Source organism: Ursus maritimus, unplaced genomic scaffold, assembly GCF_017311325.1.
Source record: "Ursus maritimus isolate PB19 unplaced genomic scaffold, ASM1731132v1 scaffold_23, whole genome shotgun sequence".
In the NCBI taxonomy this organism is placed as follows: Eukaryota; Metazoa; Chordata; class Mammalia; order Carnivora; family Ursidae; genus Ursus; species Ursus maritimus.
In genome coordinates this window covers 17,951,378-17,965,924 of record NW_024424786.1, presented here as the reverse complement: position 1 = coordinate 17,965,924, position 14,547 = coordinate 17,951,378, and the positions used below count along the sequence as shown (strand labels likewise).

At 32.5% G+C, this 14,547-nt stretch overlaps 1 protein-coding gene across 3 annotated transcripts in view; it reads right to left on the bottom strand.

Moving 5' to 3' along the window:
- The window catches only part of ELP4 (elongator acetyltransferase complex subunit 4), a 247,800-nt gene that overhangs the window by 138,017 nt on the left and 95,236 nt on the right, over nt 1-14,547 (bottom strand). For all 3 annotated transcript variants that reach the window (XM_008686852.2, XM_008686856.2, XM_008686854.2), the window contains exons 6-7: nt 13,624-13,708; nt 8,736-8,924 (exon numbers count right to left, since the gene is read on the bottom strand). In XM_008686852.2, the coding sequence (XP_008685074.1) occupies nt 8,736-8,924; nt 13,624-13,708 (274 nt within the window). The remainder of the gene's footprint in view (nt 1-8,735; nt 8,925-13,623; nt 13,709-14,547) is intronic.

The following is a 14,547-nucleotide window of genomic DNA, read 5'->3' as shown; positions in this document are numbered from 1 at the left end:
TATATATATATATAGTGAGATGTCATGCTCAAAGAGCAAAAGAATAATTTTTTTTAATAGCTCAACTGATATTAGGGCCAGAAAACTACTTACATGATAGCTAGAAAGATTGCCGAGGGAAGAGACTATGGAAAATGGGAAAATTTTAGACAGATGAGCAGCTTTTAAAAAAAGATATTCTCTATTTTGAGGAAAATGTCTTAATTCTTGCTCACATTACTTAACCTTGGATTCATCATGAAGTCTGACCCTCCACTTTTCTGTTTCCATATCAAAATAGCCTTTTTACTGGTACATTAAAAAACATAAATTTAAACTATATCTCTTCCAGTTATATAAAGTTTTAAATGCATCCATAAAATACCAAAATGCAAATATTGCATAATGTTCGGACATCCAGTCCATCTTACCATCTCAATCATTATTTAATTGGTGATATAGATAGCACAACTTGAGGTCATCTGATAGTATGACTGCTGTTTCTTTACACAGGAAAGTTTGAAAAATTTTCTTTTCCTTTTTCTTGCATTGATCCCTTTGGAATAAAGAAAATTGCATGTATACATGTGTTTATTTCATAATTGTTTTTCTTTGCTTTGCAATTACATGTAAGGAAATATGCTTCCAACCTTTTTTGCCTCCCCTGAATGCAATGAAACTTTTTACTTAATCTTTCACATGTACTAATTTGTCAAGGGTTTTACAATGATAGTTTTCGCTTTAAAAACACTGAGCTATATATAGCAATGTTAGCCTAGAACTTTTCTTCCTAATGGAAAGTTACTGCCATCAGAGGTAGTTAGTAATTCAAAATACATAAAGATGTAGTGTGACAGAGAGGAAAGAGTAAGTTTTAAACAGATCTGAATCTGATATTAGCTTTAAATATGTAATTAAATATGTGACTTTGTTGAATCACTTAATTTCAGTTCAATCTTGTTTGCAGCTGGCATCATGCCTATCTTGCAAAGTTTCTGTGGTGATTAGGGAAGCTAGCTAGATAACCTAAAAGTGAAGATGTTGGAGTTTGGAGTCAGGGAAACACATGAGTTAGAACATTACTGGCCTTGCCACTTATGAACTATGTGACCTTGTAAAAATAGAGGTAAGGCTTGTGGTCAATATTCAAAGACATAACGCTTGTAGAGTGCTTGGCATGTAGTATGTGCCTAATAGTTATAGTAATAGTATAGTTGTCATAGTAATAAGAATAGCAGTATTTTCACCAGTATCTGATTAGTCTCTTCCAAGTTCACTTATCAGCATAATCAAGAAGCTCATTAAAGCTTACCAAACTAATATTAAAGTATTAACTTTATAATCACTTAGTATCAATAATGCAAACAATATAAGTACATGCACAATGTCTAAGATGATTAGAGAGAGGAGTTTCCCTATAATATTCATGTGATTATAAAACTCACAATGTTAGGTTCATGCATAATCTGTAAAAAGCCCTTAAAGGAAAAATAAATTATCCTCCTATAAAATTATAAATAAATTCTACTGGCCAAAGAGGCAAAATTCATTTCTTATTTATGCCAAACTTTTCAGTTGTAAGACTTGAAATATGCTGGGATATCCTGTACATAATTAAGGTAACTAAATGACACTTTAATAAGTTGGCCATTTGCAGATAAGGTTGGGGTATGCTAGAAAAAAATGCTAAAATCACATAATTTATAACAAAGATTCAAGAAGTTTCAACAATCAGATATTAGAAATAATTTCCTAAGAAAGGATCATTACTTCTTTATCATTTATCCAACATCCAGAAAAAGCTTAGCTGCTGTGCTAGGAATTTTTACACTTTATTGTCTTTAATGATGTATTATTATCATAAACCTAAGCTGGCAAAAAAGAAAATAATAAATATGTAGCCCTAACTTCCCAGAGATTACAAAGTATTAGATATGTAAGATTATACGAAATCACATGTTTGAGGCAGACAGTAAGTATCTTGGTAAATAGTAATACTAATAAAAAGGGAATTAGTGAATGTGAAGTGTGTTAACATATAATTAGAATGTTAACTAATAAGTCAAAAACTATTTGAGAACATGAACTAAAGTTGTGTAAAAAATTCAAATTGGAATACACCGACCCATTAGTAAAAGGTAAAACTATAAAACTTTTAGATGAAAACATAGGAAAAAGACCATAGAGAGGGCAAAGATTTGTAAAATGGGAGGAGTAGGGGAGAGAAACTGCTAACCATTAAAAAATTGATAAGTTAAACTTCATTAAGATTAAAAACTTCAGCTCTTCAAAAGATACCGTTAATAGAAAAGGTCAAGTCATAGACTAGAAGAAAATTACTGGAAAGATTATGCCTAAAATATTTAAGGAACTTTACCATTCAATGAGGAGATAAATAACTTAAAACAATGGACAAAAGGCAGACAAAAGGAGACAGGCAAATAGCAAGCATATGATAAGATGGTGAACATCATTAGTTATCGAGGAAATGCGAATTACCACAATGTCACACATTTCCCAGGCACTACAATGGCTAAAATACAAAAGACTGAAAATAAAAAGGTTTGGAGGGATGTGATTCCTCGAGAGATGAAAATACGTATCTGTACAAAGACTCATACATTAGTGTCCATAGCAGCTTTATTCATAATAGCTTCAATCTGGAAAAAACTCATGCCCATCAGTAGGGGGAAGTATAAAGAAGTTGCGGTATATTTTTACATTCAAAAACTCATCAGCAATAAGTAAACTGTGACATGTATAACACTGTAGATGGTGCTGATATTAACCAAGAGGATATAATGAAATGTGTAAGTATTTGGAAGATCTGCACAACTCGGTGAATCAATGCCTTCCAAACGGCCAAAGAATGAAATGTGGATCTCTTGGGGGCGCCTGGGTGGCACAGCGGTTAAGCGTCTGCCTTTGGCTCAGGGCGTGATCCCGGCAATCTGGGATTGAGCCCCACATCAGGCTCTTCTGCTATGAGCCTGCTTCTTCCTCTCCCACTCCCCCTGCTTGGGTTCCCTCTCTCGCTGGCTGTCTCTATCTCTGTCGAATAAATAAATAAAATCTTTAAAAAAAAAAAAAGAAAAAAAAAGAAATGTGGATCTCTTGAATGGGTAAAAGACCCATTCAAAGCACAAGATAAACCAATGCCTTTTAGTATAACATAACATGAAAAAGTTCATTGATACAGTTTTTGATTCCACATTGTAATCAATGTTTATAAAACTATTCTTTTTCAAGTTTCAGTGTATATTGAAGAAGAATATCCACAATTATCTGAAAAGGCTATTAAAACAACTCTCCCTTTTCAAACAATGTATCTGTGTGAAGTCAGATTTTCTTTTCATTTTTCAACCAAAACAATATATTACAATAGACTGAATAAGGAAGCCAATATTAGAATCTGTGTTTTCTACTGAGGAAAAATGTAAAAAAAAGTTACACTTTCTGCTAAATTTTTTTTTTGTTTTGGAAAATCATTATTATTTACAATCATGTAATCATTTTACTAATATTTTAACTGAATTCATAAAAATTTAAAAATTCCTGTTTTGGTAAATATCAATAGATACAACCCAAATGAATAAAAGTGTAGAGATCGTCCATAGTTTTTAAGAGTGTAAAGAGGTTCTGAGATAAAAAAGTTTGAGAACAACTGGACTAAAGTTCTGATCTGGTTTCCTCATAACTCTGCTATTTTGTAGCTTATCTTTTTTTTTTTTTATCAGCAGCTTTACTGAAATAAAATTCACATGTTATACAATTCATCCATTTAAAGTGTACAATTCAGTGGTTTTTCAGTATTCACAGATATGTGCAAACATCACTCAAGGCAATTTTAACTCATTTTCTTTACCTTAAAAAAAAGCCCCAAACCTTCAAACTTTTTACAAATCGCCCCTCCACATACTCAAGGTCTCCATGTCTCCCTACACTCCAAGCCCTAGGTAACGCTATTTATTTTCTGTCTCTACAGATTTCCTTATTCAGGACCTTCATATTAACGACATCATATAGTATATGTTCTTTTGTGATGGCTTCTTTTACTTGGCATAATATTTTTTAAGGTTCATCCATCTTGTAGCAAATATTAGTACTTCATTCCTTTTTATAGCCAAATAATATTTCATTGTATGGATATACCACATTTGTTTATTAAGGCATCAGCTAATGGAGATTTAGGCTGTTTCCATCTTTTGGCTCCTATGAATAATGGCGCTATAAACATTCATGCACAAGTTTCTATGTGGACACATGGTCTCATTTCTCTTGGGTATATATTTATAAGTGGAATCACTCAAAAGTGCCAGACTGTTTCCAAAGCAGCTGTACCCTTTTACATTCCCACCAGCAGAGTATGAGGGTTCCAATTTCTTCAGCTTGCCAACACTTAACGGTTACCTGAGTTTTTATTCTACCCATCCTAGAGAGTGTGAAGTAGTGTCTCATTGTAATTTTGATTTGCATTTTTGATGATTAATGATGTTGAGCATCTTTCATGTGCTAACTGGCCATTTGTCTATTTTCTCTGGAAATTGTATATTCAAATTCCTTTTCCATTTTTCATTGAATTGTCTTTTTATTATTGAGTTGAAAGCATTCTTTATGTGTTGTAGATACAAATCTCTAATTAGATATATGACTTGTAAATATTTTCACCTATCACAATGATTTCTTGATGGTGTCCTTTGAACATAAAAGTTTTTAATTTTGAGGTGTGTGTCTGGCTTAGTTGGTAGAGCACGTGACTCTTCATCTCAGGGTTGTGAGTTCAAACCCCACACTGGGCGCGGAAGCTACTTTAAAGAAAAAAAACTTTCTAAGTTTGATGAAGTCCCATTTGTCTATTTTTTTTCATTGTTTGTGCTTTTGGTGCCATATCTAAGAATTCTTTGCCAAATCTAAGGTTATAAAGATTTTTCCCTAAGTTTTTGTCTAAGAGTTTTATAGTTTCGGCTCTTACATTTAGGTCTTCGATCCATTTGAATTAATTTTTGTACATGCTGTGGGGTAATAGTCCAACTTCATTCTTTTGCATGTGGCTATCTAATTGTCCATTCCATTTGTTGAAAAAGACAATTCTTTTCTTATTGAATGGTCTCGGCACCCTTGTCGAAATCAGTTGACCACATGGATTTATTTCAGAACTCTCAATTCTATTCCATTGATTTATATGCCGATTTTATGATAGTACTACGCCGTCTTTTACCATTGTTTTATAGTAAGTTTGCAATTGAGAAATATGAGTCCTCCTAATTTATTTTAGGATTATTTTGGTTATTCTAAGTCCTCTGAAATTCCATAGCTATTTTAGAATCAGCTTGCAAATTTCTCCAAAAAGTCAGCTGGAATTCTGCTAAGACTGCACTGGATCTGTAGAGAGTTTGGGGACTACGGTCGTATTGATTTTGGACCTTCTGATCCCCGAACCTGGGAAGTTTTTCCATTCATTTAGATCATTAAAAATTTCTTTCAACAATGTTTTGTAGTTTTCAGAGTATAAGTTTTACATTTTCCTTGTTAAAATTATTCATAAGTATTTTATTCTTTTTTGGTGCTATTATGAATGCAATTGTTTCCTTAACTTCGTTTTCAGATTGTAACAGAGGTTTTTAATATTTACCTTTCCACTAGAGAGTAAGGTCCCTGAAAGGAACCAGTATCTTGTTCATTTAAAAATTTCCACTGATTTATAAAGTGGGCTATAGCACTACCAGTCACTCAAAAACAGTGTAGAAGAAATGAATGAATGCATAAAATAGTAAAACACAGCTTCAATAAATAAATTTTTAAGAAATGCAGATTTTTCTCCCCAATTTGTTGAGAGGGAAATATTTGGATTTAAGAAATCTTGATGTGAGAGGCACCTGGCTGGCTCAGTTGGGACAGCAAGCAGTTCTTGATATCAATTTGGGATTGTGAGTTTAAGCCTCATGTTGGGGGTAGTGTTTACTTCAAACAAACAAACAAAAAAAGAAATCTTGATGTGAAAAGTCAATTTTTTTCTGATTAAGATCTAATTTTTATTTTGCTAAAAGTTTGTAACTATTAAAGGGGAATGCTAACTTGAACAGCAGAAAGTTGCTATGGTAACTCTCAGAAAGCTCAAAAGCACAAGTCACTGACAATGTATGAGGGTACACTGTCAATTACACTCCTCTTTTCACTTGTGCAAGAAGGGAATACGGTGCTGCATCAGACTATCTTAAAATTTTTAAATAGTCACTTAAAATAGTGACTTTTTCTTAAAGGAAAATATGAACCTTTTCCTGTACATTGATGGAAAGCTCAAGGATTCATGTTTTACAAACTTCACATAGTCCTTAAACAAAGTCTCAGTTTTAACCCTTACACAGTATGTTTAGATACAGCATTTTAAAATGTTATTTCTTTATCTCCTTGGCAAACTTCAAATTTCAATTATATCTCATATTTCTGTTAATGTAATTAAATGTAGAGTTTTCATAGACCCCTGCAATCTCACCAAGTATAGTCTTTGTTTCTGTGATTTGCTTGAATATGTCACTTCGGTTCAGACCTCAAAATAGGGATAATGCTTTACTTGTCCAAAGGCAGGAGCCTAGCACAGATGAGCCATATGTCATTTCTAGCTCTAAGATAAAAGATATGAGATTACTAGTTTTGAATGAGTTCCAGAATAAAAACCTGTTACATATTCTAGTATGTGGTTCTGGAATATATTTTCTGGGTTCAAATCATGATTTCTCAAGTATTGAACATTGATCTAGTTTCTTAATTTTCTGTACCTCAGTTTCCTTATATGTAAAATGGAGATTATAACAGTAGTTATATAAAATTTTATAAGAACCGTTAGATCCTGACTTTAAGTGTTTTATATTTGTTAGCTGCTATCATTATTATTATTATGACTTCCTACAGAAGTAAAGGAAAACAAAACTCCAAACTGTTCTGCTATAAATTTCATTTCAAATCATAGTGGTCTTTTTAGAAAAATTTTTTAAACATATAATGTATTATTTGTTTCAGGGGTACAGGTTTGTGATTCATCAGTCTTATACAATACACAGTGCTCACCATAACACATACTCCCCCCCCCCCAATGTCCATCACCCAGCCACCCCATCCCTCCCTCCCATGGTGTTTTAGTCTGTACATTAGAAAAAATGATTTCGGTGATTTTGCTTATTTTGACTTTCACATTCTATTCACTGCAGACAATTTTTTACTATTTCTAGTATTGTACATTTGTTATAGAAATATATATATGATAATACCATGGGAAAATATATAATGTAATTCTAGTTTCTCTACTACCTGTACAATAATAATAATGATGACAATTGTCCCCAACTTGCCTCTTGAACACTCTTTTTAAAAAAAAATTGTTTTTGGGGGAGGCACCTGGGTGGCTCAGTGGGTTGAGCCTCCAACTCTTGATTTTGGCTTGGGTCATAGTCTTAGGGTCATGAGACTGAGCCCTGCGTTGGGCTCCGTGCTGAGCGTGGAATCTGCTTAGGATTCTCTCTGTCCCTCTCCCTCGGCCCCTGCACCCTCCATACCCCTCCCCCACTCTCTCTCTCAAGGGAAAAAAATGAAATAAAAAAAGATAAAATAAATTTTTGTTTAAAGTTTTATTTATTTAAGTAATCTCTACATCCAATGTGAGCTTTGAACTCATGATCCTGAGATTAAGAGTTGCAAGCTCTTCTGACTGAGCCAGATAGGCACCCCAGCCTCTTGAACATTCTAAATAAAAGGACTTTTCTGAGCCATTGAAGAAAATCTTGTGAAGATCCCTCTTTTTCTATCTGGGGAGGACTGACCTCTTTTCCTGAGAGTGGAGCTTCAGGAGGTTTATACATAGAAACAGCAAGGGAAGAGGGGACTTGTCCTATTGAGATCAACTTTTTCTCTTTCCTTTTTCCTTCAAAATTTTGAACATGGAGATACGTAACATAAAATTTACCATTTTAACCATTTTTAAGTGTGAAGTTCAGTGATATTAAATACATTCATAATGTTGTGCTACCATCACCACTAACAATTTCCAGACCTGTTTTCATTTTGTTAAATTGAAACTCTGTACCTATTAAATAATAACTTGCCATTCCCTCTTCCCCCCAGACCCTGGCAACCACCATACTACCGTAGGTCTCTATGATTTTTAATACTTTTAAGTACCTCATGTAAATGGGCTCACAGTATTTGTCTTTTTGTGACTGACTTTTTTCACTTAGGATAATGTCCTCAAGATTCATCAGTGTTGCCGCATATTTCAGAGTTTCCTTCCTTTTCAAGGTTGAATAATATTCCATTGCAATATAGGCCACATCTTGCTTATCAATTCATCTGTTAACGGATACTCAGATTGCTTCTACATTTTAGGTATTATAAATAATGCTGCTAAGAATATAGGTGTACAAGTATTTTTTCAAGATCCATGTTCAGATCAGCTTTATGATTAATGAAAAGATATCAGTAAAAATCACCTCATGTTAAAATGATATTATATGTTTATAAGAAATAAAAAAATAATAACATTATTAAAATGAACTTACCATATATTCACTGTATACAAACACCACAAATACACAATTTAACAATTAATTTAATTTAATTTAATTTAAAATAAAAGACATTTTCCTCTGTTTTATTTAAATGGCACATGAAAATAACTTATCAGACTCAGACTCATAAAGCATTTATATATTGCTCTTCATTATGTCGCACTAGTTAGGGGAAAGAACTTTTGGAAAGATTCATACCTGGATAAGATGTGTGGGCATTGTGATGATACAGGCTGAAAGAGAGGTTCGCAGAAGACCACGGAGAACATACAGGAACTTCGTAAGGCTGTGACTGTTGTCACAGTTTTCTGTACAGCAAATGTCATCTCCCCACAAAGGTGAACCAAGACTCTGGATTCCTATTCTTAAAATGTTTTTCTGTTTTTTCTAAAGGAAAGTGGGAGGGAGGTAAACACATTAGGTTTTGTTAACCAATAGGATACCTCTTTCACTTCTTTTTGCCAGTTTTTAAATTTATAAAAGATTAGGGAGATAATGTCAGTAGAGGTGGTAAAAACCTTTATGTGTAGTTAGTATAATGCAATATAAAGGGTCTTCATTATTACAAGAGTGCAAAAAAAAAGAGCTGATCTTTTTCTTACTTTTGGAAAATTTGAAGAGTATCAAAAGCCTCAAGTTTCTACATTTTAACAGTGACTACTGTAAAGATTATGTTTGAGGCACCTGAAATAACATACAAAAATCAGTTGCAATAAAGAATATCTAAACCACAGTGCTTACAAAAAGTATTATGAAATTCTACAAGTCTTTCAACAAACAATAATTTGCTCAATATTTCTCATTTAATGCTACAGTGTCCAACACCTGATACTTTGTTTGAAAGAAGTTTAAAAATGTGTGTTTTGGTTTTACACTCTATATATGCCTTTATTTATTCTTCTTGAAGCCATTTTTACAAAATAATTTAAGTTCAACGCTTTTCATAAAATTGAACAAGTGAACATTTAGAAGTCAAGACTATTGATATTAAGGTCATAATAGTGACTAATATTTCCTGGGAAAGAACATTTAAAAACCATTAAGTAAAATCTAAGATGATTACCAATAAGTGTTTGCCAGAGATGTATTTATAACAAATTTTACTGTTTGGGTTATTCTAATTGAACAAATGTTTTATAAATGCTTTCCCTAGCAATCTGGCAAAATTTCTGGGTGAAGGAGGAGACATTAGCAAAACCTGGCGCATGGAAATAATTGAAAAATTATTATTACAATTCTAATGGGGAAAGTAAGTTTTCTCTCTTAAAGCAAAAATTTGGAACATGTGCCATTTTTGAGTGTGATTTCTGATGAAGCCAGATCCTATAATATATCATTTGTTATTACTATACTAAAATAAAATTTATTTAAGTAATACAATTAATTAACCAACTATTGTCTCCCTGATATTACAGAATGAAAGTTGAGGTTGTGTATTTTTCAGAATTCATCAACAAAGGAAAGTAGGAAAATGAATGAAACACTGAAATGTTAGAAGAGGAAAAACAAAAGGGGACAATTAGTAAAATGGGTAAGACAGATGTTCACAGTCTGAACTAAGAAGCTGTGATTCTGGGCAAGACCCATACACTACTTATGCATTCATTTTCTCATCTCTATAATAAAAAGGATAGAACATTGTTCTATGAACCCATATAATCCTTCAAATATATAAAGGGACAAAATGGGTTGCATAAAACTATTAAAATGAGATTACAGAAAAAGGAATTTGGTTTAAGCACATCTAAAAAAACCTTCCTAACTCCAAGGACCTGGAATACTATCAAGGCAGCTGGTCTAATTTTCTTTTCTGGTTGTATTAAGTTTATGATAGGCAATCACCTTAAGATATATATTATGATCCTTGGCAGTCCATAAAAATTGTTTTCTTTTTTAATTTCTGCATTACTTGAATGAAATGAAGTAATAATATGTATCACAGCACATTTTAGAAGTTTAAATAAGTTTTTGATGAATTCATGTATCTGTGAACTGATAGGTTATCCTTTACACTGTATTACTTAGAGACTCAGAATTTAAGTAAAATGGCAAGATTAAGTTTCATTTTGTCATTCCTAAACTTGTTTCCTCATGAACTGTGGCTTAAATTAGATTCTCAGCAGAAAGAGCAATCTGGAAAAAGAGAGAGAGAAATCTTTCCCCAAATTCTAGGTATTAGAACAAAACCTGAAGGTGGAAGGAGAGCAGCATTATGTGTCTTCCTTCGTCAACATTTCAGAAACTAAAGGTCAGCTGTATATTTTAACCCAGTCACCGTTACCAACTATTGTACCAAAGAGCATCTGCCAGAAGTTTATAACAAAAATGCTGTCAGGTGCAGAAGCAGAAGAACCACAGAGGTTTAGCGACTTTGACAGATATACTGATACATCTGAAAATAAAATGAAAATATTAAGCCAAAGAATGAAGAATAAGATATTTAAGTGAGGCAGGTACTCAGCACATTAGAATATATAATTGAGCATAATACTTCAACATAGGGAATACATTCATATTTTTAAAAAAATGACAGTAATTGCAAAAACAAAGGCTGAGTTACAAATTTCCTGTGCTGTTTTGGACATATAATTCCTTTGTTATGCCATATAATAATGGGGAACATCGTGAGGCACAATAGAATTTATAAAATAACCTTTTGTGGAAAGCTGAACAATAAACAGTTAAATGTATTCCTATGAGAACATCTAAAATATTTAATCTGGTATTCTAAGTAAAATCAATGTTCAAATTTCATTTTTATTGCACATTTCTTAGATATTTAAAAATCATAACTTAAATGAAATTATGACAGCAATTTGCAAATGTCTCCATTCCAAATATCTTTACAGATGAGCTATACTACTTTACTTACTACCAAGGTAATTATATAATAGTATATAATACTCAGTTCTGTATAGCCTACTTCAAATAAACTAAATTAAGGAATTTGCAAATATAAGTTTATTTGAAAATGTAGTGATAGAGAAAATAAGATGAAAACTTCCTTTTAAAAAGAAGGATTTGGGCGCCTGGGTGGCTCAGTTGGTTAAGTGTCTGCCATTGGCTCAGGTCATGATCCCAGAGTCCTGGGACTGAGCCCCGCATCAGGCTCTCAGCTCAGCAGAGAGTCTGCTTCTCCCTCTCCTGTCCCTGCTGCTCCCCCAGCTTGTGCTCTCTGTCTCTCTGTCTCTCTCACTCAAATGAATAAATAAAAAATCTTTTTTTTTTAAAGGAGGATTTATTTCAGTATCAGAACATTATTTTGACTCAGGAATAATATTTTTTGAAGTAGGGCTTCACAGATGCATTTTTGTGGCTTCTTGAACTCAACTGAAGTTTCTGAGACAGATGTATAGATGAGGTAATTTAGCAAATGATACATTCTGTAATATAACAGTATGAAAATTTATTAACATAAAAACACAACATACAATTTATGCTTTTGTTCCAATAAAATCAGAAATATATTTTATAATAACTTACTGGCATATTGTAAATTTTTTCAGCATTCTTGGTATTACACCATATAAATATCTACCTCAACTCTGTTTAATCTTTATGAAAGTCAATAGTTGTAGAACCTCTGGTTCAGAGAGACAAACCAGTTCGGTTTGTTGCTTATCAATTTTCGTGAAATAAAATACTATTTATTGAAAATGGTGGTGTTTTTCATACTCAGATAAATAACTAAGAAAACAAACACTTCATTCCATTCCAATAATAGCTTACTGCTCAAGGGTCCTTTGGATGGATGAGTGTACATGTGTGTACATATATGTGTATATATACATATATATATATATGCAAGTATGTGTATATCATTTTGCTGTTGCCTTTGTTTTGAATTTTATAAAATTTCTTGCTCTTCGAAGATGTGTCATCATTCTGCAAGAACAGCAGCTCTGCACACTGTATCATAGGAACTGTTATGACATGCCTGTTTCCATAGTAACCACAGCGAGTGGGGAGAGGTGTCTGTCAGGGACCAATTTACCTCTCCAGACGGGCAATGCCACCAAAGGGAGAACACAGTGCCCATAAATCTTAGCTAGGACCAAAAATGGAGTAACAATGAACAAAATAAAATTGTAATAAAAACCAAGGCCCATCACAAAAACTGCAACATACATGAAGAGCCATCTATAAATAAATGTGTACGCTTCACCACACACATACGTATTTTCAACTTGCTATTAAACTGATGATCAAAACAAATTTAAAAATTATCTTGCTTTGGAAAAAAAAACATTAAGTGCAGCAGTAAAATTTACAAGAATACTTAAAATTTATGGATTAAGAACAAATGCAGTTGATAACGCAAAAAAATGGACTTGGATTCTTTGCTTTCTTCAATAAAAATAATGGTGCTCTGGAAATAATTCTGCTAAAGTAATAATAATGAACTGAAAATCTTAGCAGCTATAGCAATTAAAATCACTGAGAAAGATTTCTGAAAGGCATGATATCTAGAAATAAAATTCCTCTCATTTTGTTTAAGTTAAACTAACCGGAACATCTTTAATAGTAGGAATTTGGAATCTTTAATAGTGGGAATTTAAAAACTTCCGCTTTTAAAAATAGAGCTACAGAGAAATAATTAAGTTATAAAATATTTTAAGATAGCAAATAAAAAATTTTTATTCAATGAGACAACTCAAAGTGTGATGTTATAAGAAATAAAATCTTAAAATAACTAATTTTTACTCATAAGGTAATTCAATTAAGGACTGAAACAAATATAAAAAATTTAGATAAGAAAGTGTAAGTCTTGCAGATTTAGGAGTAATTTTCAAAACGTGGCTGTTTATTAATCCCAGGTGCTACAAATATGTATTTAAAAATCATTTATGTCGACCATGTATGTATACATCTTCTGTGCTTCCACGGAGAACTTAGCTAAAACTTTAAATACACATTCACAATTAAACTAAGGCTGCCTGTGCTCTGCTTATTTACATCTTCTGTGCTTGGGAACAGCTTGTTTACTGTCGATTATTCTAAAACCTCTGGGTTTACCTCTGGAGAGTTTAAAAACAATATTACATACATGATTATAAAGGTTTTTTTAAAAAAAGACACTCAATACCTGGGGACTGGATCCATCAAATCCTTCCTCATATATGACGTTCTGGATAAACTGAAGCAGCTTTCTGTAGCCATGGGTCAAAGAACTGTTGGTAAGAAATGGTTCAAATACATAAATGGGCTTATTACACAGGAAATTCAAAATCTAACCTATAACATTAAGGAAATTCATGACATTACTTAAATATAATATAAAATGAACCAAAATAGTATAAATAATTTAAAAATATGTAGTCAATACACCCAGGGAATAAGTTACAATGCCTTATATTAACTAGCTCAGTGTTCTTGACATCATGGGAAGATAAAAATCTGTAGAGACTGAGATGGCTTAATTATGTCAAGCTTAGTTACCTCCAAGAAAATTAATGATTTAATGAAACAACCTAGAAGATGAAGCCACTATAGCTTTTCAGGAGTAATCATAGATAATTAACACATAGTTAATGAACTGCTATGCCAAGTACACCTGAATCAATGTCTCAATCACCTAAGCTCATCTTCCAGAAAAGTTTTAATTTTCCTAGAATAAACTAATAGTTAATAGTAATTAAAAAATGTGATCTTTTAAGGCCTATGAAGACAAGTGAGTATAATTTCCACTTTGTTTTTAAGATGAAAATAAAATAAATGTATGAATTCAAGAAGATGAATTACCTCTCACATGAATATTAGTATTAATGGCACTATTTTAAAATATTTCACAAAAATGGGGAGCCTGGCAGGCTCAGTTGGTACAGCATGAGACTTGTGATCTTGGGGTCGTGAGTTCAAGCCTCACGTTAGGTGGAGAGTTTACTTTAAAAATTTTTTTTACAAGTGTTATGAAACACCTAAAAAAAATTTAGTTACTGTGAAGAACATCTGGTTTAACACTGACTGAATTTAATATTCTCGATAAACACAACCTGGTGCTATGGCTGAA